The sequence below is a fragment of the Artibeus jamaicensis genome, unplaced genomic scaffold (assembly GCF_021234435.1).
Source record: "Artibeus jamaicensis isolate MK-2021 breed Jamaican fruit bat unplaced genomic scaffold, CSHL_Jam_final contig_233, whole genome shotgun sequence".
In the NCBI taxonomy this organism is placed as follows: domain Eukaryota; kingdom Metazoa; phylum Chordata; class Mammalia; order Chiroptera; family Phyllostomidae; genus Artibeus; species Artibeus jamaicensis.
This window is the reverse complement of record NW_026521486.1, coordinates 43209041-43234866: the sequence shown is the minus strand read 5'-3', so window position 1 is coordinate 43234866 and position 25826 is coordinate 43209041. Positions and strand designations below refer to the sequence as shown.

The 25826-nt window shown below is 37.4% G+C and overlaps 2 protein-coding genes across 7 annotated transcripts in view; one reads left to right on the top strand and one right to left on the bottom strand.

Moving 5' to 3' along the window:
- PPHLN1 (periphilin 1) overlaps positions 1-11429 on the bottom strand; it is a 102490-nt gene extending 91061 nt beyond the window's left edge. For 4 of the 6 annotated variants that reach the window (XM_037135019.2, XM_053661870.1, XM_053661872.1 and 1 more), the window contains exons 1-3: positions 11338-11410; positions 10466-10740; positions 1010-1101 (exon numbers count right to left, since the gene is read on the bottom strand). In XM_037135019.2, coding sequence (XP_036990914.2) covers positions 1010-1101; positions 10466-10505 — 132 coding nt within the window. In that variant the 5' untranslated portion in view covers positions 10506-10740; positions 11338-11410. Of the gene's footprint in view, positions 1-1009; positions 1102-10465; positions 10741-11055; positions 11077-11337 lie in introns of those variants that run through there. The other 2 variants (XM_053661874.1, XM_053661871.1) reach the window with 2 other exon arrangements.
- Positions 11430-11435: 6 nt separating this feature from the next.
- On the top strand, positions 11436-24776 carry ZCRB1 (zinc finger CCHC-type and RNA binding motif containing 1). The gene is made up of 8 exons (XM_037135020.2): positions 11436-11647; positions 12703-12788; positions 14828-14856; positions 17781-17892; positions 18242-18349; positions 22767-22879; positions 22970-23045; positions 24074-24776. The coding sequence occupies exons 2-8, from the start codon at positions 12705-12707 to the stop codon at positions 24203-24205; spliced, it is 654 nt and encodes a 217-aa protein (XP_036990915.1). The 5' UTR covers positions 11436-11647; positions 12703-12704; the 3' UTR covers positions 24206-24776.
- Positions 24777-25826: the final 1050 nt, after the last annotated feature.

Genomic DNA, 25826 nt, shown 5'->3' with positions numbered 1-25826 from the left:
ATGGGGGAAAAATAACCAATGTATGAACAGATATTTGTGCCCTTAGATAGTATATAATGAATCCTAATTTATCCATACACCATGACCACAAACCCAATCCCCGAGTGCTTAGAATGGACCTGTGCAAAAGTTTAAGATTGATGGCTTCTTGACCTTCCCCAAACCCTTCCTTGGGCCCCTATACAGGATTTGGGGGAGTGCATATATTTGTTCAGTAAATACTGGGCTCCTACTATGTGCCAGGTACTGGATACAGTGCTGGGAAAATAGTAATAAGCAAAACAGCAAGTTCCTTGACAAAAGACCTGGTTCAAAATTCCCAATTCCCAGAGCCACAAAGAGACAAACAGCAAGACAGCATTCCAGAAACTGTCCGCACACCTGCCCCTGAGCAGCCCCTAGTTGAAAATTTCCTATATCCAATCGCAAATATTTTTAGGAATATAGAAAAAAAGGTGGAGTCTCGACTGGTATGGCTCAGAAGACTAAGTGCCGACTGCACACTTAAAGGTCACTGGTTCAACTCCCAGTCAGGGCATATGCCCAGGTTGTCGGCCAGGTCCCCAGATGGGGCATCCAAGAACCAACCGTTGATATATCTTTCACACACCGATGTTTCTCTCTCTCTTTCCCTCTCTCTAAACATAAATAAATAAAATATTTAAAAACAAAGAAAAATAAGTGACAGCCAATAATAAAAACAGGTGCTTAAGCACTTTTTTGTTAAGTGATGGACTGACCATTATCAAAACTAAGTTTTCTTCACAAATTAAATTCAATATAAACCCTCCATTTTAGAAATATAATATAAAAAACTGATTTTCTACATAATGTTAGTTTTTATGTATTTTCAAAATTTTAACTTTTAAAAGTTATGCTTACTCTATCTATAGTCAATGTAAAATGGCAAATTTTGGGCAATTGAAGATTTTAAGGGCCCTAGTTTTAATGTCCCAAATGTACTTAAGACTCTCGGGTTGGAATTATTCTACATGCAGAAGCAACTTACACTGGGGTGATTTCGGGGGGGCGCTCGTTCTCTTGGAAGCCTGTCATAGTCATGTCGTCCCTCAGACCACATTTCATCTCTTCTGTAAGCCACTAAAGAATAAAAAAGAAACCAAAGAATTATATATTTTTATGTTACTAGGAGGTAATAGATGATGGAGTAAATGATCACTTTCCAACCCAAATATTTTCCAGAGATACTTAAGGGAAAAAAAATGTAAGCGACCAAAAGGAAAAAAGAATGATTAAGGCAATTCTTCTTCCAAACAATTTTGAAATTTTCTTTAAATAAAAAAAAAAAGGAAAGCCCCACCGTCCTTCAATTTCCAAGGATAAATTTTAAACCTTCAGAGAGCTTGTCCCCATCAATTATGGGAAGAACCATAAAACCAAAAATATTTCTTCATTCTCACATAGTAAAACGGAAAAGATTCACAAATAGTTTTAAAAACTGATCTGTAAAATTACTCCTATTTCTTGGAAGATGTTTGTATAACATTAGATTTTTGCTTTTCTACATTCTTAGAACTTATATCTTCTCTCTATACATTTAATAGTGATTTTGATCGAAAAAAATGTTAAATAAACAATCCAGTAAAAACACACTCAACAAACTCTGAAACAAACCACTTGTTTTTAACACTGTAAATTTTAATGAAAAGGCCCCCTCATAGAATTTGAAATTAAAATAAAAGTTCTGTCAGCATTCGTGTCTGGATACTGAGAGAGCCTTCCTGCTTTGAGAGCTGACACATCTGGTTAGAGGCTAATGCAGTACGTTACAGAGTCCAGAAGAAAACAGAATCTGTGAACAGGCAGAAGACAAGGCAAGAAAAGCAAACAAGAAAGATGAGAACATACTTCTGCTCAAGATGGAGGAGTAGGTACATACGCTTTGCCTCCTCACGCAACCACAAAAAGAACTGCAACTAAATCTCAAAACAAATAACACCCAGAACCATCATAGAAGTGAACTGTATGGAAGTCCAACAACCAAGGGTTTAAAGGAGCCACATTCATCCAGACAGGTAGGAGAGACAGAGTTGCAGAAATGAGCAGAAAGGCAAGGAGAGGTGGTGAGCGGCAGAAAGGTGGCGGTGGCAGTGGCAGAACAGCCAGGTGGTCCCACATTCACATGTGGTAGATAAAAATCAGGAGGGATACCTTGTGAGCAAGTGATCCAGTCCCAGGCCAGATTGCACAGCCAAGGGTTCCAGCAATGAGAAGATAAAATCCTCATAACTTTTAGCTATAAAAACCAGTGGGTGTTGGGCAACAGAAGAAACTGACAGATTTTCAGGAAATTCCACTTAAAGGGCGGGCATGGTCTGAAAGCATATGCAAACACACCCACCCAGGGATTCAACAGCAGGACAGCGGCCGGAAGGACGCCAGTCACATACAAAGAGTGGGTGAAGTGACTGGAAACGGGAAGACTACTGGGAAAACCTCCAGAAGCCAGGCAGTGGCACAGTTCCCTCTTTGAGACCCCCCACACACAAAGCGGTGAAGCAGGTTGTCCCACCCTGGAGATTATCTAAGGCTCTGCCCCACACAATTTACAGGTGCCACCAGGTACCCAAAACAGCCAAATCAGAAACCTGAGTAATATAAGACCCAAAACTTTTCATATCTAACTATTCACTAAGTCCAGTTACTTCCTTCACCTCGATAAAGCACACATCTCTATCGTCCCTGTCCCTACTACCAATGCATGCACAGATGCTCTTAATCTAGCCACTGGACTCCCCAATAGTAAAACACTGGTCTCCCTGTTTCTGGAGTCACCTTCCCTACCCTGCTAACTGTAGCCAGAGTGTTCATCATGGTAAGACAATTTAAAAATCTCAGTGGTTCTGCACATCCTAAAGAATGAAGTCTGAACTGTAAAGCTTGAAAAAGGCTTATTCATAACTTTGCTCTTGCCTTTCTGGCTTCACCTCCTAACAATTCTCATGCAGTCTCCAAAACCTCCAGACACATTACCTACTTCTTGTTCTGTAAGTGTGCCACTAGGTCTCTCCACAACTATTTGGCACCCTTTCCCCATGCCTAGAAAATTCTTTTTCTACGTATCTGCTTTCACCTTCTTATCTACCTTATTTGGCTCAGATGCCAGCTGTTCTTATACTTTTTAAAATTTTTATTATTTTTATTGAATTTATTGTGGTGACACTGGTTAATAAATTATACAGGTTCCAGGTGTACACTTTTATGACACATGATCTGTATCTTGTATTGTGTGTTCACCACTCCAAGGCACATCTTCCATCACCACTTATAACCCCCTTATTCTCTTCTACCTACGCCTACCCTTCTTTCCCTCTAATAATCACCATACTGTTGCTTATGTTTGTGCTTATTTCCTTCCCCTTTTTCCGTCTCCGACCTCCCTCTCCTGACAGCCGTCTGTTCTCTGCATCTAGGAGTCTGTTTCTATTTTGCTTGTCAGTTTATTTTGTTCATTAGATTGCACATGTAAGTGAAATTATATGGTATTTGTCTTTCTCTGACTGGCTTATTTCACTTAGCATAATACCCTCCAGGTCCATCCATGATGTTGCACAAGATAAGATTTCCTTTTTTTACAGCTGAGTATTATTATACTGTGTAAATGCAACATTGCTCTTCTATCCCCTCATCTACCAATGGACGCTTAGGCTACATCCAAATTTTGGGTTTTGTAAGTAATGCTGCTGTGAATATAGGAGTGCATACATTTTTCTGAATTAGTATTGAGTTCTTCTGACATATCTCCAGAAGCAGAATCACTGAGTCATATGGCTGTTCAACTTTTAATTTTTTGAGGTAACTCCATACTGTTTTCCACAGCAGCTATACCAATCTGCATTCCCACCAACAGTGCACAAGGATTCCCTTTTCTCTACATCATCATCACTTGTTCTGCATTGACTTACTGGTGTTAGCCATTCTGACAGCTGTGAGTTGCTATCTCACTGGGGTTTTAATTTGCATTTCTCTGATGAATGGTAACATTCAGGATCTTTTCATATGTCTATTGGCCATCTGTATGTCCTCTTTGGAGAAATGTCTGTTCAGGTGCTTTGCCCATTTATAATTGGACTGTTTGTTTTTTTGGTGTGGAGATATCTGAGCTCTTTATAAATTTTGGATATTAACCCCTTATCAAATATATCAAGGCAAACACGTTCTCCCATTCAATGGGTAGTCTTCTCATTTTATTGTTTTCCTTTACTGTGCAAAACCCTTTTTGTTTGATGTAGTCCCACTTGTTTTTCTTGTTTCCCTTGTTCAAGGGGACATATCAGAAAAAATATTGCTGAGAAATGTTTAAGATTTTACTGCCTGTTTTCTTCTAAGATTTTTATGGCTTCAAGTCTAACATTGAAGTCTTTTTTGATTCACTTTGAGTTTATTCTTGTGTATGGTGTAAGAAGGTGGTCTAATTGTATTTTTGTATGTATCTGTCCAGTTTTCCCCACACCATTTATTGACTAGACAGTCTTTACTCCATTGTATGTTCTTGCCTCTGTGTCCAAAATTAATTGATCATATAGGCATGGGTTTATTTCTGGGTTCTCTATTCTGTTCTACTGATCTATATATGTTTTTATGCCAGTAGCATGCTGTTCTGATTACTATGGCCTTGTAGTATAGTTTGATATCGGGTACCATGATTCCTCCAGTTTTGTTCCTCTTTCTGAAGATTGTTGTGGCTATTCTAGGTCTGTTGTGAACCCATATAAACTTCTGGGTATTTTCTAGTTCTGTGAAATATGCCATTGATATCTTGATAGAAATTGCACTGACTCTACAGATTGCTTTGGGCAGAATGAACATTTAATAATGTTAATTCTTCCTATCTATGAACATGGTATACAGATGTAGCTAAAAGGTAGTTAGCCATGTAATATGAAAAATAGAGACATTTATTGAAGAAGATACAGGATACTAGAATCATTGTACATAGGACAATGACACCTCAGTCTCCTTCAAAGTAGACACCTTGGGACCTCACACAGTTCTCCCAATTGCCATCAGCTGCCCTGTTGTACTTTCCTGAATCTCACTGAGTGTCTGAAACCTCTTCCCTCTCAAAGGTGACGTTAGTTTTGGGAAAAGTCAGAAGTCTCAGGGTAATAAACCTAGGCTGTAGGGGGGCTGAGTCACCAGGGTGATGGGATGTTTCACCAAAAATTTCTGTATGCAACGTGATACATGAACAGGCATGTTGTCAAAATGAAGCTGCCAATCACCATAGCTGCTGCCCATAGCTGTGGCCTTCTGAGTCATCTAAATAGTTTCCATGGAGGACTGTTCAAGCTTAATTCAAAATTTAATGCAGATTTGTTGCTTTACTTCCTCAGTCACTCTGAATGCAACAGTCACACAGTATACAGGCTCAGTCAGCAGCATCTACGGCCCCCACTGACTAGGAGAGTGAAGTCATCCTTATTCATGCATGCACATTCCAGTCCACTCTCCTTAGCTGCCAGGTTACATCAATGTGGTACAAACTGTTCTTGTTATATTAACAATGCCTGGACTTTTTCCAGACAGACCTCGTATGCTTCCACTTACTTCTATCTTCTTCAATTTCTTTCTTCACTGTCTTACAATTTTTTGAGTACAGATCTTTTACATCCTTGGTTAATTTATTCTTAGGTAGTTCTGGCTGGTGTGGCTCAGTGGATTGAGTGCTGGCTTGCAAATCAAAGGGTTGCCAGTTCAATTCCAGTCCTCCTGGGTTGCAGGCCAGGTCCCCAGTAGGGAGTGCATGAGAGGCAACCACACATTGATGTTTCTCTTCCTCTCTTTCTCCCTCCCTTCCCCTGTCTAAAAATATTAATAAAAAACTTTTTAATTATTCCTAGGTATTTTTGGATGCAATTGTAAATGGGATTTTTTCCCTTAGTTTCCCCTTGTGATAGTACATTACGGGTGTACTATAAATACAACTGATTTCTGGACATTTATTTTGTATCCTGCTACTTTACTGAATTCATTTATCAGTTGCAGTAGTTTTTGGTGAAATCTTTAGGGTTCTCTACATACAATATCATGTCACCTGCAAATAATCATAGTTTTACTTCTTCCTTTCCAACTTGGAGACCTTTCATTTCTTCTTGTCTAATTGCTTTGGCTAGGACTTCCTATACTATGTTGAATAACAGTGGTGAAAGTGGACATCCATGTCTTCTTCTGTATCTTAAGGGAAATGCTTGTAATTTTTGCCCATTCAGTAAGATGTTAGCTGTGGATTTGTCATATGGGGCCTTTGTTATTTTGAGTTGTTACCTCTACTCCCACTTTGCTGAGTTTTTATTATAAATGGGTGCTGAGTTTTATCAAATGCTTTTTCTGCATCTATTGACATGCTTATGTGATTTTTATCCTTCATTTTGTTTATATCACCTTTGTTGATTTACAGAGATTGTACCAACCTTGTATTCCCACAAAAAAACCCCACCTGATCATAGCGTATGATCTTTTTAATGTATTGCTGGATCTGGTCTGCTAATATTTTGTTGAGGATTTTAGCACCTATGTTCATCAGAGATATTGGCCTATAATTTTCTTTCTCTGTAGTGTTTTTTAAATATTTTATCTATTAATTTAAGAGAGAGACAGAGAAGGGAGGGAGGAAGGGAAAGGGAGAGTGAAAAAGAAATGTTAATTTGTTGTTCCACTTACTTATGCATTCATTGGTTGATATGTGTGCCCTGACCAGGTATCAAACCCACAACCTTGGCATATGAGGGCAATGCTCTAACCAACTGAGCTACCCAGCCAGGGCCTCTTTGTAATGTCTTTATCTGGTTTTGGAATTAAAATACTGCTGGCTTCATAAAATGAGATTGGGAGTCTTCCCTCCTTTTGAATATTTTGGAATAGTTTGAGAAGAATAGGTATTAGTTCTTTGAATTTGTGGTAAAAATTTACCTATAAAGCCTTCTAGCCCAGGACTTGTTTGCTGGGAGTTTTTTTGATTACTGCTTCAATTTTATTAGTTGTAATCTGTCTGTTCAGATTTTGCGATTCTTCCTGATTCAGTTTTGGAAGACTGTATGTTTCTAGGAACTTTTCCATTTAATCTAGATTGTCCAATTTGTTGGCATATAGTTGTTCATAATCTTTTCTCACAATCCTTACAATTTCTTTGGTGTCAGTTGTTTCTTCTCCTTTTTTCATTTCTGATTTTATTTATTTGGGTCCTCTCTCTTTTTTTCTTTAAGGGTCTGGTTAAGGTCTGTCAGTCTTGTTTATCTTTTCTAAGAACAAGCTCTTATTTTCATTGATCTTTTGTACTGTTTCTTTTTTTAAGACTCTATTTCATTTAATACTGCCCTGATCTTTATTATTTCCTTTCTTCTACTCACTTGGGCCTTATTTGTTTTTCCTTGTCTAGTTCCTTTAAGTGTAAAGTTTGATAATTTATTTGAGATTTTTGTTTCTTGAGGTAAACCAATAATGCTATGACTTTTCCTCTTAGGACTGCTTTCTCTCTGTCCCATAGATTTTGCATTGTTGTGTTTCTTATATGCTTTAGAAAGAATAAAGTCGTTCCTTCTTTGGGCCTCTTAAAGCACCCTGCTATAACAGTACCATATAACATCATTTCAATCTACTTTTTTTTCTTCACCTTCCAAAACCAAATACCACTGCAAAGGCAATCACTGTGCACCTCTCTTGCTCCCAGTACTTAGCAAAGGTGCTTATTAAATATTGGCCAAATAAGTAAGCATATTATTCATGAACACCACATGAGCCATTCTGGAAACCATTAATATTACTTTGTACTTTTTAATTATTCAGAAAACTTCCAATGAGCACTATTAGATTATGGTTCCTACCACACTTTTCATGACACTAGTGGCATTTCATTTTTAAGTGAAAGGTATCAATGAGAATCCTTAGCTCTAGCACCCAAAGCAGGAATTCTCAATCCTGGCTGCATATCAGAACTATCTAAAGAGGTTTTAAAAATACCAATGCCTAGGCCCTATCCTATGAAATCCCTATATAATTAACCTGGGGTGAAACACTGACACTTTTGAAAAGTCTTATCTCAGGGTGAAATCCACGAATTTAAAGCAAGGTAAACATATTCTTAACATACTAAATTGAAACAAGAAGCTTTTAAAGGCTGTCTTGAACATAAAACCTACATAATACTATTTTAATTGGAAAATATTTAAAATTCCAGACAAGTTCATTAAGAATATTAAAACATAATTATTTAAGGTCCATGGAAAAAAACTAACATTGATGCCAATTAAAAAGATCAAAATACAGCAGCAAAGTATCTACTAGAATTCATCACTGTTCAAAGCTCAGGGAAAGGTAAGTGTGGACATTTAAGGAAACCAAGAAAATTTAAACAGAATCTTGAGAGATTGCTTAAATGTGGATAAACGACAGTGAAAAGAACCCAAGAAAAGGGAAAGAAATTAGGGAAGAAAACGTGTACATGAGAAAGATGGAACTGACAAGAGCAGAATATGCACATTGCAAAGGAGTAGGAAGTAGCCCCGCATAGGTATTCAATAAGCTTTCATTTCCTCCCGACGTGGGTTATACCTCCCGTTCCAGATAAAACATGGAGGCACTGAAGCGCAAAGTCCAAAGCCAAATGGAGCCTCGAATCATACTGAAACCTGCATGACTCTCAAGCCCAAGTCCTTTTCATCATGTCACATTGCTTCACAAACAAAACAAGGAGAGACAGAGAGAACAAATTCAAGGGCATTAAATGGCACAGCACACCAAAAAAAAAACAAAAAAACTAGGAGTTCATTGTAGACTTTTAAGACTAAATATAGGGTGAGAGGAAAATATTATTCCAGAAAATTATTTTGGCAGTAACAAGATGGAATAAAAGAGAAAGATGTTAGAGAAAAGGAGACCACTGACCGTATCACAATGAACCACGTGACTGAGCAATGTGAAAGTATTGCATTCTCTACCAGTTTTACAAGTTACTTGCTGTAAAGATACTTCTTTTCTAAGGCCCACCATGTTGTATTAAATACTTATAAGTAAGAGACTCTTGATTGTCCATTGTAGTGATCAAATAACTAAAATTACACAAGTCGACAAAAATACCAGATGTTTGCTTATATATAATATTTACAAACCTAAGTCTTATTTCACATCTAGATAGAGGTTACAGTCTTAATTGGTCGGCCTCTTTCCAGTCATTTACTCTCCATTTTACCCTTAAAAAAAATTCTCAATTCACTTTGCTAATACATCATACCTGAAGTTTTCCTGATGAAGAATCCAAACAGTTTCTTATTAACTATAACAAATCCAAGCTTTTGTGCCCTCCGTATGCCCCCTCATCATTTCACTTAACCTCCTGTTTACTCCAAAAGAATCATTCATGCCAGCCTTCTCACTGTGCCACAAAGTAACACACACTACCCTGAGGTTGTCTTACTTATTTCCCAAGCTGGAATACCTCTTTCAATTCTCTCATTCAACTTCCAACCTTCCATCAAGGCCCAGTTCAAAGTGTATTATTCCCCACAAAGCCCATTTCTAAACCCTACAACACTTAGAACAGAGTTCAAACTGGTGACTAATAGGCCATATGTGAAATTAATACAATGTTACCTCTTTGACAAAACTTAAAGACTGAGAAATATCATTTTTTTAAAAATAAGCTATATTTCCAACTTTCTTTGAAAAAACTGGATCCTCTGGCAACACTGGGATCACATAGTCACATAGAAACAATGAACTCTTGCTGAGGAGCAGATGCCCCTTTCTGAATGATTCTTCCATCTTTGTAAGTCAGGGGATGACAGTCAACTGCCTGACTTCTGAGACTATACCTGCAGCACAACAATCATTCAAGAAATACCTGACTACTTATTAGGCACTGGAATTACAAAAATACACAACAAAAATTGCTTACCCACCCCCACAGCCTACCTTAGTCACAAAAGCAAAGAGACGCGCAATTAGGATATGCAAGTGCTGTGATGGCTAGGGTACCTAACTCTATCTACAGGAAGTCTGGGAACAGCCTTCAAAGAGACACCTAAACTGATCTTTAGAAGGCACAGAAATTATGAAGAAAGAGGTCAGGAAAAACAAATGCCACAAAGAGAGAAAAGAACCTTTGCAAAAACCCCGAGGGGAGACAAAGTATTTGAGGGATCGAAATCAGTTCAATATGCCAAAGCCTTTGCCCCACCTTACAGCAGGTGTCACAGAAAGGCTCAATTGAAAGGGCTGGAGGGAAAAGCCAAGTGTTAAGGTCAGGAGATGAAAGAGAATGTCCATAAAGTGACTGATTATGTAAAAAAGTTCATTAAGGAAGGAACGGAGGTTTCAGAGAACACAGCTGTGTTGAAGGGTGAAATGTAGAAAAAAAAGAAGCAGTGATAGACTGAATCAAGGGTGAGAAAGCACAGAGCAACATGGGTATGAGGGTGTAGTAGCATAGAAGACCAAAGGGGCTTACATCTTGGGCGGTAACCAAGGATAACGGGGATGTGAAGCATGGTAGTTTTGGCTGGCCACAAGTTTGCCAAGAGAATTAGTCCCAGCGGTCCCCTGGTGGACGCGGAGGCATTCAGGCCTCTCAAAATTCAGCTGTGTCCTGGCTGGATTGCACTTCGGTCTCTGTGTAACACATCGGCTTCAGTCTGGATTGTGCAGGCTCCAGAAACGGCTCTGGGTTCCAGGCTGCTGGCACGCAGGCTCCCATGGAGTGGTTAGAGGCCTGGTCTGTGTGTGCTGGTGGGTAGAAGTTAAGTATAAACTACCTTACATTATTTTCTGATTTTTCTGTAGGAATGATGGGTCTGCATACAGTCTCTTCAAAAAAAAAAAGCAATGTGTGCCGATTATAGACTTACAGGAAGAAAAAAGATACCAAGAAGTTCAACATTTGTCCATGCCAACACTCAAGATAAGTCATCCCTGAATCCAACTGAATCCCCAACTAAATTAAGATATCCGCCAGAAAAATGCATGTTTTACGTTTTTTTTTATAGCTCTCCAAGTCCCTAATACCAACCTGGGTACGTCGAACACATTCCGTGAACTTACCGACTTCCTAACTGATCTGGGGGCATCTAAGTTACCTACTTCCGTCCCCTTTTTGCATACTAAGGCGCTAAAGAGAGGCAAATTACATCTCAGAGTTAACACTTTCCCTTCTTCCAACTCCACCGCGTCTGTCCACCCTCAACCGCAGAGGCATAGCTGTTGCACGATTCAAATGCAGCAAAAGACTCAAGTCCCGCCACGGAAAACGCCCGCCCGCCAACCGCCACTCCCGCTAGTCTCCCGTGCCCGGGTCCAGCTCTCACAAAGGTAAAACACGCTCACCAACTATCGGCCACGGGGAGACACCGTAAATGTGGTAGCCCGCTCGTCGCCGTTTTCCAGGCGGGCACTTCCGGCGCGCGGAAGACGTCAGCAAAAGCGCCCGCCTCTGGGCCCGCCTCCAGGGCCGTGTCTAACGAGAGCCGGGAAGAGGCACTGCCTGCTGCAATTACCTTGATGTCTGCGGTGCCTGAGATTTCCCAGTATCCGTGATGCCAAGGCCACTGCGTGGGGCGAGGAGTAGTCGGGGTTGAGCCCCAGCTGAGTCCGGGGCTCACGCTCTTCAGATCTCCCGGGCCCGCCCCACCTGAAGGTAAACGCCAGCCAAGCTGCGGCCTTTCTTCCTGCGGGCCCCTCCCCGGACGCGGCTGCCGAAACTAGAAGCCCTTTCTCCGGGCACCCGTTTTATTCCTGGGCCTTTACCGTTGGCTGCCTTCGCATTCTCAACAAAACGGCTAACGTGTAGAGTTTCAAGTGGGAAACCCTTCAAAAGCGACCTATCGCTGTTGAGTTTCTGAAGTTGTCTGAATAACTCCCCCAAAGCATCCCAAGTATCAAGCAGTTTTCGTATTATTTCGCGAGTTGTCACGCCTTCTAATCAATATTTTGCTGTTTGTGATAGTCTATACTCACTTCATAAATACATACCACACACATTTTTTAAAATGAAAAATTTGAACTTGATTGAGCCAGATATAATTTTCAGATAATTTGCGGACTTGGAAAGCACGATGTGAAAGTTACAGATATATTTGTAAACTTAAAAATACATACAAGGCATTGAAACGTATTCATATAATGTATCATTTCATAGTTTAGCACTAGTCTGCAAAATTAGTGATATGAAAGAGCTTTATGTGCATCAAAATGTGAGGCTAAAATTTGCTCTTAACACCACTCTGGAAAAAATACTAAGACAATCAAAAAGTTATCTAACTGTAGTATTAGTGAAAAATCAACGGATTAGGTTCTTTCTGAGATCCCAGGCTCTTTCTGCTGTGTATGAAACATATTATGCATATTTGAGAGCATTTTGCTCTTAGCCTTAGGGAAGGTTAAGAGCAGCTTCAGAGCTTTTCCTTCATCTCTATCAAACTCACCTCTCCATTCACACCATAGACCATGAAAGAGTTAGTGTGAAGAATCTATTTGCAAGAGGACCAAAAATCTGTTTTAAGTGGTCTGGAGAAAAGGAATTCCTTAATTCACCCACCTGGAGTCATTGTTCTTACTTACCTATTACTATGAAGTAAGGAAGGTGTATGAACCTGGCATACTTAAGTTAATGATTGTCTGTATTGGTTTTACTTGGAATGAAGAATACGTTGGCTTAGATTGCTTTTGGGTCTGTTTGTTTTCCTTTTTTAGAAATGAGTGGTGGATTGGCCCCAAGTAAAAGCACAGTGTATGTATCCAACTTGCCCTTTTCCCTAACCAACAATGACTTATACCGGGTAAGTTTGTTTTGGTATTAGTACTCTTATCTTCTGAATTTTCTATTTGACAAACGGTTGTAGCTCAAGCAAACAGTGCTCCTTGGCAAAAAATGCTCTATAAGTACATTATAGTACACTTAAACTATTAATACCAAAGATCTCTATTGCAAACATGAGTAAATGAAAATAAATTAGACACTGATAATTTCCAAAGAGAATTTGCAGTGCTTTATTAGAGGATAACAAGTTCTTTATGAACACAGAAGCTATAACTAGCATAATGAAGTAGGAGCAACTTGTGATAGGCTTACTTTTCCTGCTTGGTTGCTTGCTTGGCTTTTGAAACTGGTTATTTGGTAGTGGGGTGGAGGTTTTGGATGCCAAGGCTGATGGAAGCAAACGTTTCCTAACCCTCCAAATGCAAGTGTATCTTAATTTACATATGTGGCAGAAACTTAACAGTTTAATAAATTGTGTTTCCAATGTAGAAGTGATCGAGGGGGAAAGAGTCCATTCTGATATCTTTCACCTGTTTACCTTACACAGAACAAAGTTCCTGCAAAGCCTGTCCTGCAGATGGGTAGCTGAGGAAAACTGGAAGAAATGACATGAATTTTTCTTCCAAATGTACCCCCTTCTCTTTGCTACTTTAGGTAGATGTGTAGGTAGAGAGATGCCATATAGATGATACACATAATACTGAACTAATTACTTAAGTAAGGTAGTTTGAGTCCCAAAGAACAGAGGAGGAAATGAACTGTAGCTTCCTTCCTTGTTATCAAATAGAGCCATTTCTGTACTTATTGAACACTTGACAGTATGCTGAGTGCTCTCAGACATACTAGGAACACATCAGCAAACAAAAAGACGAAAATCCCTCTTGGCATCCACAATATAAATGTAGACTAACAATGTAAATATTTAAAAATCCAATGATGTTATTTGTTAGATACAAAGTTAATGTTAAGTTGTTAGATAGTATGGAGAAAAAATAGAGCAGGAAAAGAGAGTTATTAAATGTAAGGTTGGGAGTGGAAGCGAAATTAAAGACCTGAAGAGAGTAAGGCAGCTGTGCATATGTCTAGAGGATAAGCCTTTCAGGCACAGAGTAAATCAAGTAGAGAGAAGAGGAGGAGCAGTCAGAGGTAAGTCCATGCAGAGGTTCCTCTTAGGGAACCTCTGGGTTCCATTAGCATAGTTAATGGTAAGGAACTCTGAATGAAATGAAACGCCTTTTGAAAGTGTTACATGGAAAGTCGTCTGTATTGGTCTTCAGATTTCAGCGTGGCTAACAATGTGATCCAATTATATCACATTCCAGCGTTACACAAGTTAATTGTATAACTCTAAATTTATTGTTTTTGATTGCATATATTAATGTATTCTAAAAGGCTTTTCTAAAAAGCATTATATAATAGGAACTATTAGTATATACTGGTAGGTAGTGGCTGAAACAAAGGAATCGGTGAGATTGCTTAGGGTGAAGAGGAAAAAGTAAGAGAAGGAAAGGCCAACTGAAGTTCCACCAACAAGGGTGGGCAGAAGGAGACTGATAGAAATGGATTTTTCATTATAGAAGCTTTTGTTTTATACAACAGTGACTGCTTGATTGGCTGGGGTAGGCTAGGAATAATGATACTGCACAACATTGATATTTCAAGTACAAGGTTTCTCTGGGCCTATAGTGGGTTTGATAGTTGCCATGGATATACCACAGGAAACACAGCAGCTGTGCATGTGTGTGTCTTCAATCTACCACGCATGAGGAGTGCTTTTTTCCCTCTGTATGTACTCATCTGTCAGAAATTTAGGAACTGAAGACAGATACCTGTGACTCCAATAACAATGATTAAGAATATTACTGTTGTCACTAAAATGTGTGTGTGTGTGTGTGTGTGTGTGTGTGTATATCTTCTAGAGTCTGTCTTATAGACTAAAGGCTGAAATTTTTCATAAACTATAACAAAAAATGTGATCATTGTATACAACCTGTAAATGTAATGTTTTTATGTTATTTTAAATTAAATTGAAAATTACTGTGTGTTATTTTGTTTCAGATATTTTCCAAATATGGCAAAGTTGTAAAGTAAGTATTCACATCAAATTTTGAAACTTCATTTAAAAGTTTATCTGGGCCTGGCTGCGTGGCTCAGTTGACTGGAGTGTCTGTCATCTTACACACCAAGGGGTTGCGGGGTCAGTTCCTGGTCAGAGCACATGCCTATGGTTGTGGGTTCAGTCTCTGGTTAGGGTGCATATGGGAAGTAACCAATTGATGTTTCTTTCTCACATTGATGTAACTCTCTCCCTTCCTCTCTAAAAAACAATGGAAACATCTCTTCGGGTGAGGATTAAAAAAAAATGTTTATCTGAATTCGTAACTTCTTGGCCTTTCAGCTCAAAAAATAAGATCAAAAAATAAAAATTTACCTGAATTTACATCTTCATTTATTTATAATGGAAGTAGATTGACTTTTTTACAAAACACTGTTTGATATAATAAAGCAAATAAAAATACCAGTCAACATTTTTACATATATTTAAGTCATTTTCCTATGTATATAAACATATATAAAGTTTTTTAAGAGACTCAATTCTATACATGCAATATTGTTGTCTTTTAACTTGACATATAATAAATGTCATGCGATGTACTTTAAAGATATATTCTCATACTTAATGATTTCATGGTATTCATTTATATAATTTATTTTAAAAATATGATTTCTAGAAAGTATATTATCAAGTATACTATTAATGGATTATTATCTGTGAAACAAATGTAAATAATATTGAGAATATTATTAGAATGCAGAATGAAAAAAATTTTAATGCTTATGAAAGTGATAAATAGAAAACATTCTCTGCCTCTCTGCCTTCATAGAAAGCTTAGATATCTTTGGAAAGACTGAACACGTACAGAAATGGAAGGGATGGCAATATCAGTTGGGACTGAAATAAAGGGAACTTGAGGTTCTCATACTTAATTCTCTATTTTAAATCGATTAACTATGTTATAGGGTAAAGAAGTAAAAGCAAGATACTGTCATTCTATCTTATAACCAATGTATATTCTGGTATAAATTTTAAATCATTTAAAATCTTAAGAATTCAGAATCTGCTTATCCTGACTAAATTTTCTTCTAGCTTTTGATAAATGGATGTTAAATAGTTGAACTGTATTTGCACCCTGAGGTTAACTTCTTTTAAAGTTACTTCTGCATTTAAGAATCATCAGAAATGCTTCTAGGTAAATTTTTGGGTGTTCAGAATTCCAGTCATCATTAACAATCAAAACACTAATAATAAAAACTAATAATAAAAACTAATAAAAACTTTATATTAAGCATATAAATATGCTAGTCATTACTCTAATTTTTTAATATCTCATTAAATTCCGACAACTACCTTTTAAAGTAAATACTGTTATTATCCTGATATTATAAATGACAAAACTGAAGCACACAGTAAACCTAAAATTATATTGCTTGTTTACAGTGGTGACAAGATGTAAATCCACAGAAAACTGTACTTGAACAATTAAATAATTTTTTTAGAAAAAGAAAGATTTAAATCCAACAGTTTGATTCCAGAGTCTACTCCCTTAACCCTACCATTACCTTTTCTTATTTTGTCCCTGTCAGAAGTTCCAAATGAATGTCCATGCAAATATGTAAGGCATGAAAATGCTATGAAGTTAAAGACACAGAGTTATAAGCACCCACAAACAGGGAAGACCTGATCTAGTCTAAATAGCATAGATTTACTTCAGTCAATATCCTTTGAGTTGAATTTTAAAGTCTGAGTAAGAGTTAAGTAGGCACAAAGAATGAAAGAAACATTTTGGGTAGAGGAAACAGCTTCTGCAAAAGCCCTGTGGCAAGAGAAAATAAAGTAAGATCATGAAACAGAAAGAAGGCCAATATGACTTAAAGGTAAGTGAGCAAGAGGGAAAAATACCAAGGTGAGCCCAGAGATGGAAGCAGGTTTCTAATCTTGCTTCTTGGCCATGTTACAAGATGATTGGGTTTTCACACTAAGAACACCAGGGATCCATTGCAGACTTTTAAATGAGGGAGTGACATTGTCCTACTCCCTCTATATGAGCAGTATTTAATGCCTAGGCTTGCAGCTAATTGAGTGACTGAATGACCACATGGGTAACAAATAGATGCAGTCTTTTGAAAAACTACTTTCTCGTTTCTATCTATTTTTTGACTTGAGCTAGGATTAACAGAGACAACCTTAAAGGAGTTGTTATTAAAATACATGAGATGAGGCATGGTTTTACATAATTAGAGTTCATTAGAGGCTAGCAGAAAGGAGGAGAAAGTATTTCTAATTAAAATAGTTCACCTTGTATCTCCCTCTCCCAGCCTTGGAATCAGCCATTTCTCCATACTGCCCTGTTCAACACTGTTTTTACACTATATTTAATGATATATGATGACAAGGGTCAAAACAACTAGGATGTGTAGGGGTTTGGAGAAAGATCGGACTCTGCTCTTATCACCATCCCAATCATTTAGGTACTTTGGGTGATTTGGCTAAGAGCCACAGAGCTGGAGATTCTTTAAAAGAATTTTAAGAATATAGTTAGATTCTAAAATCCAGGAAAAAAGTCATTTTACATTTTGTATAGAAGAAAATATCTCAGTTTTGGTTTTTTTTTCTACTAAGAATTAATAGAGAAGAGGAATTAGACTTATTCTTCAAGATACTGTTGTCTCTGTAATCTACTTTATCCTTAAGCCTTTGGTTACAGTTTGATTTATCAGATACTCCTAATCCTACCTGTGTTCACTAGAGTTAAATCAGTATCACACTTTCTCACTTCCATTCTCGATATTCCATGACTTTGAAGAGGTAGCTATTATCAAATGTATTAACTTCTTAGTCTGTAAATGTTCTATTAACCTTTTTTGAACACTTGAGTTTTCCAAGTTATTATTACTGTCTTTTTTATTTATTGCTGCCTCATTATTTTAAACTTTTTGTTTATGCTTTAAGGGTTACTATAATGAAAGATAAAGATACCAGGAAAAGTAAAGGTGTTGCATTTATTTTATTTTTGGATAAAGACTCTGCACAAAACTGTACCAGGGCAATAAACAACAAACAGGTAAGTCATTCATTCCCAACAAGGTTTTTAACCCAAAGCCTTTGTGCTCATCCAGGCCAAAAACGTGGGGATGTAGTGGGTGCTCAAGTCTGCTGGATATCAGTATATTCTGAGGGTATTAACTGATGGAAAAGAAAAGAAGCCAAAACATTATGGGGTTCCTAAAACATTGGTACACACTGAGGAATGAGAATCGATGGGATAGAATTTGTCACACCTAAGTAGGCAATTGCTAAAATAATGTAAAATATAAAGTGGAATTAAAGGTTTGAAGAAATGGGATCAAATGACTGTAGTGTTAGGTTTCAATGAATACATCCTTCTGCATTGACATTTTTCTTTGGTTTAGTTATTTGGTAGAGTGATAAAAGCAAGCATTGCTATTGACAATGGAAGAGCAGCTGAGTTCATTCGAAGACGAAACTACTTTGATAAATCTAAGTGTTACGAATGTGGGGTGAGTATACCTAAAACTTAATGTAATTTTCCATAGTTTACTTTTAGGTATTTTTCACATCAGTGTTTTATTTGTGTTCTCCAAAACTTCCAGATGGCTAAAACTGGGTTATGAAAGCTGTTTTAATTTGGTACTCTAGACTTCTGTAAGTAAATTCAATTGAAATGTAGTACGTAAACATAATCTGAGTTGGGTGATAGTGATATTTTCTCCAGTTTCTAAATCTTTGAAAATTGTTAGATTAAAAAATGTTTTTTAATATATTTTATTGATTATGCCATTATAATTGTCCCATTTCCCCCCCACCCAACACACCCCTTCCCCTCACATTCTCCCCTTTAGTTCATGTCCATGTGTCATCAGTTCTTTACTTCTACATTCCCACACTATTCTTACCCTCTGCCTGTCTATTTTCTCCCCACCATCTATGCTACTTATTCTCTGTACCTTCTCCCCCACTCTCCTCCCACTCTGTTGTTAACCCTCCATGTGACCTCCATTTCTGTGGCTCCGCTCCTGATCTAGCTGTCTGCTTAGTTTGCTTTTGTTTTAGGTGTGGTTGTTAATAACTGTGAGTTTGCTGTCCTTTCACTGTTCATATTTTTTAACTCCTTTTTCTTAGATAAGTCCCTTTAACATTTCATATAGTAAGGGCTTGGTGATGATGAACTCCTTGAATTTGATCTTATCTGAGAAGCACTTTATCTGCCCTTCCATTCTAAATGAAAGCTTTGCTGGATTGAGCAATCTTGGATATGGGTCCTTGCCTTTCATGGCTTGGAATACATCTTTCCAGCCCCTTCTTGCCTGTAAGGTCCCTTTTGAGAAATCAGCTGACAGTCTGATGGGAAATCCTTTGTAGGTGACTATCCCCTTATCTCTTGCTGCTTCTGGAATTATCTCCTTCATTTTAATCTTGGGTAATGTAATTATGATGTGTCTTGGTGTGTTCCTCCTTGGGTCCAACTTCTTTGGGACTTTCTGAGCTTCCTGGACTTCCTGAAAGTGTATTTCCTTTGCCATCTTGGGGAAGTTCTCCTTTATTATTTGTTCAGATAAGTTTTCCACTTGTTGCTCCTCCTCTTCCCATTCTGATAACCCTATAATTCGGATGTTGGAACATTTAAAGATGCCCTGGAGGTTCCTAAGCCTCTCCTCATTTTTTTCAATTCTTGTTTCTTCATTCTCTTCTGGTTGAATGTTTATTTCTTCCTTCTGCTCCAAACTGTTGATCTGAGTCCCAGTTTCCTTCTCATCACTGTTGGTTCTCTATACATTTTGCTTTATTTCACTTAACATAGCCTTCATTTTTTTCATCTAATATGCGACCAAAATTAACCAGTTCCGAGAGCATCCTGATAACCAGTGTTTTGAACTATGCATCCGATAGGTTGGCTATCTTTTTGTCACTTAGAAGTATTGGCTCTGAGGTTTGATTTGTTCTTTTTGAGCCGTAATGTTTTGGTCTGTTCGCACCTGTTACATATGAGGGGCGGAGCCTCAGGTGTTCACCAGGGTGGGGCAACCCATTTGCTGGGTTGTGATGATGCATGTGGGGGTGGGGTCAGAGAGGGAATAATGGCGCTTGCTCCGCTCTTTTTCGGGTTTCGGTCCCCTTTGCCGCTTCCCACAAACAAATTGAGCCCTTCTGTTGCTGGGTGGGTGGGCTTGTGCACGTTCTAGGATCCTTTGGGTCTCTCCCATGAAGTCTCCTGTGAGGCTGGGAGCCACTCCTGGCACCTCAACCCCCGCAGGTTTTTTCAATCAGTGCTTTTAGGTTTTATTTCCCGTCACTGGGGCCCTGGGTTTCACGGTCTGTCTCACTGCCCATTTTTTGCCTGGTTTATCTGCATGGGAATGTGTGTCCTGGGTCAGCCAACCGCCTTGTGCCCCTCATTGGGTTTGTTTGTTTCCTCCCCGCGCCGGGGTGTGCCAACCACTGCCTCTTCCTGCCTGGACCCCTCTCCACTGGCCACCGACTCTGCCCCTCTTACCAGTCTGGGTGAATGGTTGTCGGACTTTGGTACAGTTCAGTTTTCTGTCTGTTTTGGTTGTGTTTTTGTTTCTAAATCTTTGTCATCTTTAAATTTGGTTGTTCGAGAATGTACCGTGTTTCCACCTACACCTCCATCTTGGCCAGATTAAAAAATGTTGACTCATTACTTACTCGATTGTCTTGAAAGATTTTAGTGACCAATAATTATTTGTGTTAATAGAATATTGCCCATTTCTGTAGTATTCAGCCAATGTTTAAGCATCATAATTCAGTATAAACAATATCATGTGACCTATCCTCTATGAAATACTGTGTTTTAAAAGTTCTTTGTTTTTTCTCCTGTTAGTGCTGCTAATGGTTCTTCCTATTAGTGCTGCTAATGTTTTATAACTGAAATAGATAATTTTCTTATCTGTTTCTCACCATCTATCGTTAACCATTTAATCTTTTGGTGATTAAGAGAGATACAGCCACAGAACAATTTTGGATAAGGCTGTTAATGGTACCAAGAGAATTTCAGTCAGAGTCTCAAAAATGCCTATATAAAATAGTTTATAAACAGTGTATAGAGGTATTTATGGAAAGCTGGGGAGAGACAGTGTCCTGGCTACAAAATCATGTGGAAGATACAAGGAAATGAGTATGTGACCTTTCCCCTCCGCCACTCCCTAACTCTTAACCCCAAACTAAATAAATAGGTGGATGGCCAGGTGGGGGAAAGAAGGAAGGAAAGAAGGAAGGAGAAGGAAGCAAGGGCCATGAGGACATTCTGTCAACTCCTATGATTCTAATACCTCGTAAGCTGGTGTTTCAGAAACTGTGTTCCAGAGTCCTGAGTGTTATTTAAAAAAATAAAAGGGGGAGGGAAGAACTTAACTATTCTATTCTGTGGTCGCATAGAATAGTAAGTACTCTCGTATTCACAGTGAATATTAAATAATCCGAGATATCCTAGATGAATCTGTTACTGTCTTTTTGGTCTGTGAATTCATATTTATTATATTCTACTTTGTACATTTTTATATTTTTGAAAAAGTTTTCCCCCAGAAAATGTTTTTCCATTTATTTAGCCTAATTTGTCTCAAAATGACTTCACTATTAAATCCTTTTTTATTTATTTTTATTTTGTAAAGTATTTTATTTATTTATTTTTTGGAGATAGGGAGAGAACCATCAGTGTGTGGTTGCCTCTCATGCGCTGCCTACTGGGGACCTGCCCCACAACCCAGGCATGTGCCCTGACTGGGAATCGATCCTTTGGTTCGCAGGCCGGCACTCAGCCACACCAGCCAGGGCTTAAATCCTTTTTTAAGTATGGGACAAGTTAGTATTTTTTGGTATATCCTTATTTCAAAAACAGTTTGGGAAATGCTTCTCTGAGCACATTTTCTCAGCAGTTTGTTAACAATAATACCTCTGAGGTTCAGACGTGTCCCCAGGTATACAAAGTACACAGTCTGTTTCATGCTTTTTGAAAAGCATGATTATTATTCTTTTCTGTTGTTCTCATCCTGGCTCAGTCTATCCCTCTTGGCTCAATTGCACCTTACTTGCACATGTTCTTAAACGTGTTTTAATGAGCTAATGTGCAGATTACATAGTGCATTGTTTTATGTTTTACAACTCAATGTTATGGCTCATTATAATATTATGGCTAGTCCAGCATTGTCAAATGTGTATATAATGCAAGTCACAAATGTAATTTTTAATTTTCTAGTAGCCACATTAAAAAAGAAACAAGTAAACTTTATATCTTTTATTTAACCCAGTATATATCTAAAATATTATCATTTGAATAGTTACAATTAACATTTTTATAAATTAAGATATTTTACACTTTTTTTCATATTGTCTTCCAAATTATGTATGTATTTTGCCCTTATAGTGATATCAATTCCGACGGGTTCTCACTAACCACAAAAGAATTATGGTCAGTGGCTACCATAACCGAACAGCATAGGTATAATCCAAATATGAAAGAAGCAAAATGAAATTAATAGGAAAAGTGAGGAAAACTTTAAATTTTCCGTTCTTAAAACAGAATGTTAAGCAACATGTTGGGAGTTAGGGATATTTTTGTTTCAATTTTTATCAAATAATGACTTAAAATTTTTACATTTAAAGTTGATAGTTGATGATTTAAATTTTGAATTGTTTTCTGTCATGAAGCTTGATGTTTCAAATGTTTGAAAGAATACTTTTACTCTTAGCAGACTTGTAAAATAGTTATTGTTAAAGCAGCTTATTAGGAGTTATTATCTCCTTATAAATATTACGGATTTTGTTAACTTCTTCATGTATGTTCCCAGGGTGACAATATTTTTTTTAACTTGTAAAACCTTTTAGTCTTAGGGTACTTGGTAACTTCCTGTTAATAGTAACATATGGTATTTTCCCTTTTCTTTTCAATGGAAACAAAAGGAAAGTGGGCACCTGAGTTATGCCTGTCCTAAAAACATGCTTGGGGAACGCGAACCTCCAAAGAAGAAAGAGAAAAAGAAAAAAAAGAAAGTTCCTGAACCAGAAGAAGAAATGTATGTATATCTACTCTCACTAAATAAATACTAGTGTTGCTTCTGTCGTTTTACTATTGGTTAAGTGATTCTGATTTTTTTTTAATTTAGTGATGAAGTGGAAGAAAGTGAAGATGAAGGGGAAGATCCTGCTCTTGACAGCCTCAGTCAGGCCATAGCTTTCCAGGTACTAAGTAGTTTTTTTATCTTTTTAAAGATTTTATTTATTTAAGACAGAGCAGAAGGGAGGGAGAGAGAGGGAGAGAAGCATCATTGTGTTCTCAATCACCCCCTACTGAGGACCTGACCTGCAACCCAAGCACTTGGCCTGACTGGGAATAGAACCTATGACCCTTTGGTTTGCAGGCCAGCACTCAGTCCACTGAGCCACACCAACCAGGGCCTAAGTCGATTTTTTGAAAGCACCATGCCATAGCTGCCTTGAGTTAACAGTTTTCTGTTCCTTGCTTACTTTATCATCTCCACCTGGCAACCTGTCTTTCCCCTTCACCTCCTAAACTTCAAGAGTCAGGCTACTTCTCCAAGCTCTTTAGAACTGTGTGATAGAAGAGTTTCCTCTTGGATCTTTCTAGACTTTAAGGTCCCTACAGCACTTTCAGTATCTTAGTTTGTTTTCATTATAGAATTGAGCAGAACTATTTGATTAAAGTGAGTTTAGCCCAGCAGAAAAGATTTTATTACAGATATTGAAAAGATATCTTTAAAAATATATATTTGAAATGAAGCTTCACTTGAAAACAAAGCCAGAAACATATTTTTGACCGTTAAAGGCCCTCATACAAATATATGAAACATTTTTAAAGAAGGGCACATAATCTTTTAATTTTTATACAACTGTATATTTTGTTTTAATGTAGTTGACACATGGTCATATATATGTTAATTTAGTTTTCCTTTTAGTTAACTAATGTATGTTATAGAACATGCCCACCTGTAGCAGAACTGGAAAGTAGGCACCATTTCCTGTGCTTGATAATTAGCAGAAACTGCTGAAAGTGATTTTAGTAACATAGTAAGACTGGGATATAACTCAGGAGTGAGAGAGGAGTATCCTGATGGAGTAGAATTGTTTGCATGAGTGGGGAGTGTTGGCACTTCTGGTGTGTTTTTGCTTTGTTTTGAATTAATGCACCACAAGTAATAATAAACAGGTTCCTGGTTTTGTTTTGTCTTGTTTTCTGACTCACATTACAGCAAGCCAAAATTGAAGAAGAACAAAAAAAATGGAAACCCAGTTCAGGGGGTCCGTCAACATCCGATGATTCAAGACGCCCAAGGATAAAGAAAAGCACGTATTTCAGTGATGAGGAAGAACTTAGTGATTAAAATTATATTTATTATGTAAATATCATTATTTTTTTTTAAATCTTGGAGTACCAAGTTTAGTTGGGACTAAAGATGACTTTTAGAATTTAATCATAAGAATACTTAATACCAAATAATTTTTTACTTTAAAGTATTTCATAGGAGATTGTAAAGAAATTTCAAAGGATCATGTATCTATCTTGCCTTAGCAGAGTATTAAAAATAAAGAATTGCTAATAGCCATTAACCTTGAAAACAGTTTATTCAAATAAAAAATAAAACTTAATACTATCATAGTAATGTTATTGTTATCCAAGAAGGAAGGCATTACTAAAAAGATTTGTTTGAGGCCCTGGCGGCTAACACAATTGGCTAGAGCATGGACCTGATATGCCAGGGTTGTGGCTCCATCTCCCGTCAGGGCAAATACTAGGAACAACCACTGAATTCGTAAATGAGTGGACAACAAACCACTCTCTCCCTGCTCCTCCCTCCCCTCTCCTCCGCTCCCCTTCTCTCTCTCCTCTACTCCTTCTCTCTCTGTAAAATCAATTAAAAAACACAATTAAAAAAAGATTTGCTTGAAAGTTCATTATAAAGTTTATTCATCTGATTAGTTTACATTAGGACTTTTAAAATAAATTTCATCTGCAAAGCAGAAACTCTATAGAGGCTGGGGAAAAGTTGAATGACTTATTGTTATTAAATGTTAATAAAATTTTTAAGAGAATTTTTGTGTTAAATATGGGTGGTTGTCACCTTATGTCCTTTAGATTTATCCCAATCTGGATACTTTGTAATTTCCCATAAAATATGAAGTATTTCAACAAGGCTTACAACCAAACAGCATTCCTTGCACTGCCTTTGGCACCAAGTTCCATTCCCCAGAAGCAGCTAACTTCTTTAGCTGTGTTTTTCCCATATGTACATATATTTTTTAAATAAAATGCATATATTTTTGCCACTTAATTCCTAAAAGTTTAAAGGAGGATTTTTCAATCTTCTATACTCCGCAGTGTCCTATTCCATCCTCTCATTTGGGTATGTTAAATTTTTGGCTAAGTCCGTATTTATTGTTTTTTATTTTATGACTATGTAAATACTGTTCACTTCTGAACTAAAGTATGCTGTGGTTACACTTTCTGACTAAATGTTCTCATACTGTCTACAGATGGTTATATGGAAATGGTATTATGGAGCCTTTAATTTTCGAGTTTGTATATTTTTTTAGTGTTTGTTCTTTAAAAGAACACCGATTTATTCGTTTTTTTTAATACCTAAAAGCAATAGAAATATTTCCTCTTTGAAAACAACAAAGGCAATGAGAGTGTTAACCACTCACCAGCAAAGAATCTTCTAGATTTCAACGAGTAAACCAGATAAAACAATTGAATGCTGGATTCCACTTTTTGCTCCACCCATTAATTCACCAACTTTAAAGCAAAGAAGAAAATCACAAAAAATTTTTCTATAAAATATAGAGAAGTTTATATGAGTATATTCAAATATGAACAGACAGACCAGCATCAACAAATGAGGAAAGCCTCCAACACAATAGAGACCCAAATGGCCAGAACAAAGACACTACAACTATAAACTAACAATCCCCTTTAGGCAGGCATTATTTCCATCTTTATGTAGA

Coding starts and splice junctions, on each gene's coding strand:
- ZCRB1 (XM_037135020.2), top strand. CDS start 12,705: ATGAGTGGTGGATTGGCCCCAAGTAAAAGCACAGTGTATGTATCCAAC. Junction 12,789..14,827: donor CCAACAATGACTTATACCGG/GTAAGTTTGTTT, acceptor ATTTTGTTTCAG/ATATTTTCCAAATATGGCAA. Junction 22,880..22,969: donor CCTGAACCAGAAGAAGAAAT/GTATGTATATCT, acceptor TTTTTAATTTAG/TGATGAAGTGGAAGAAAGTG.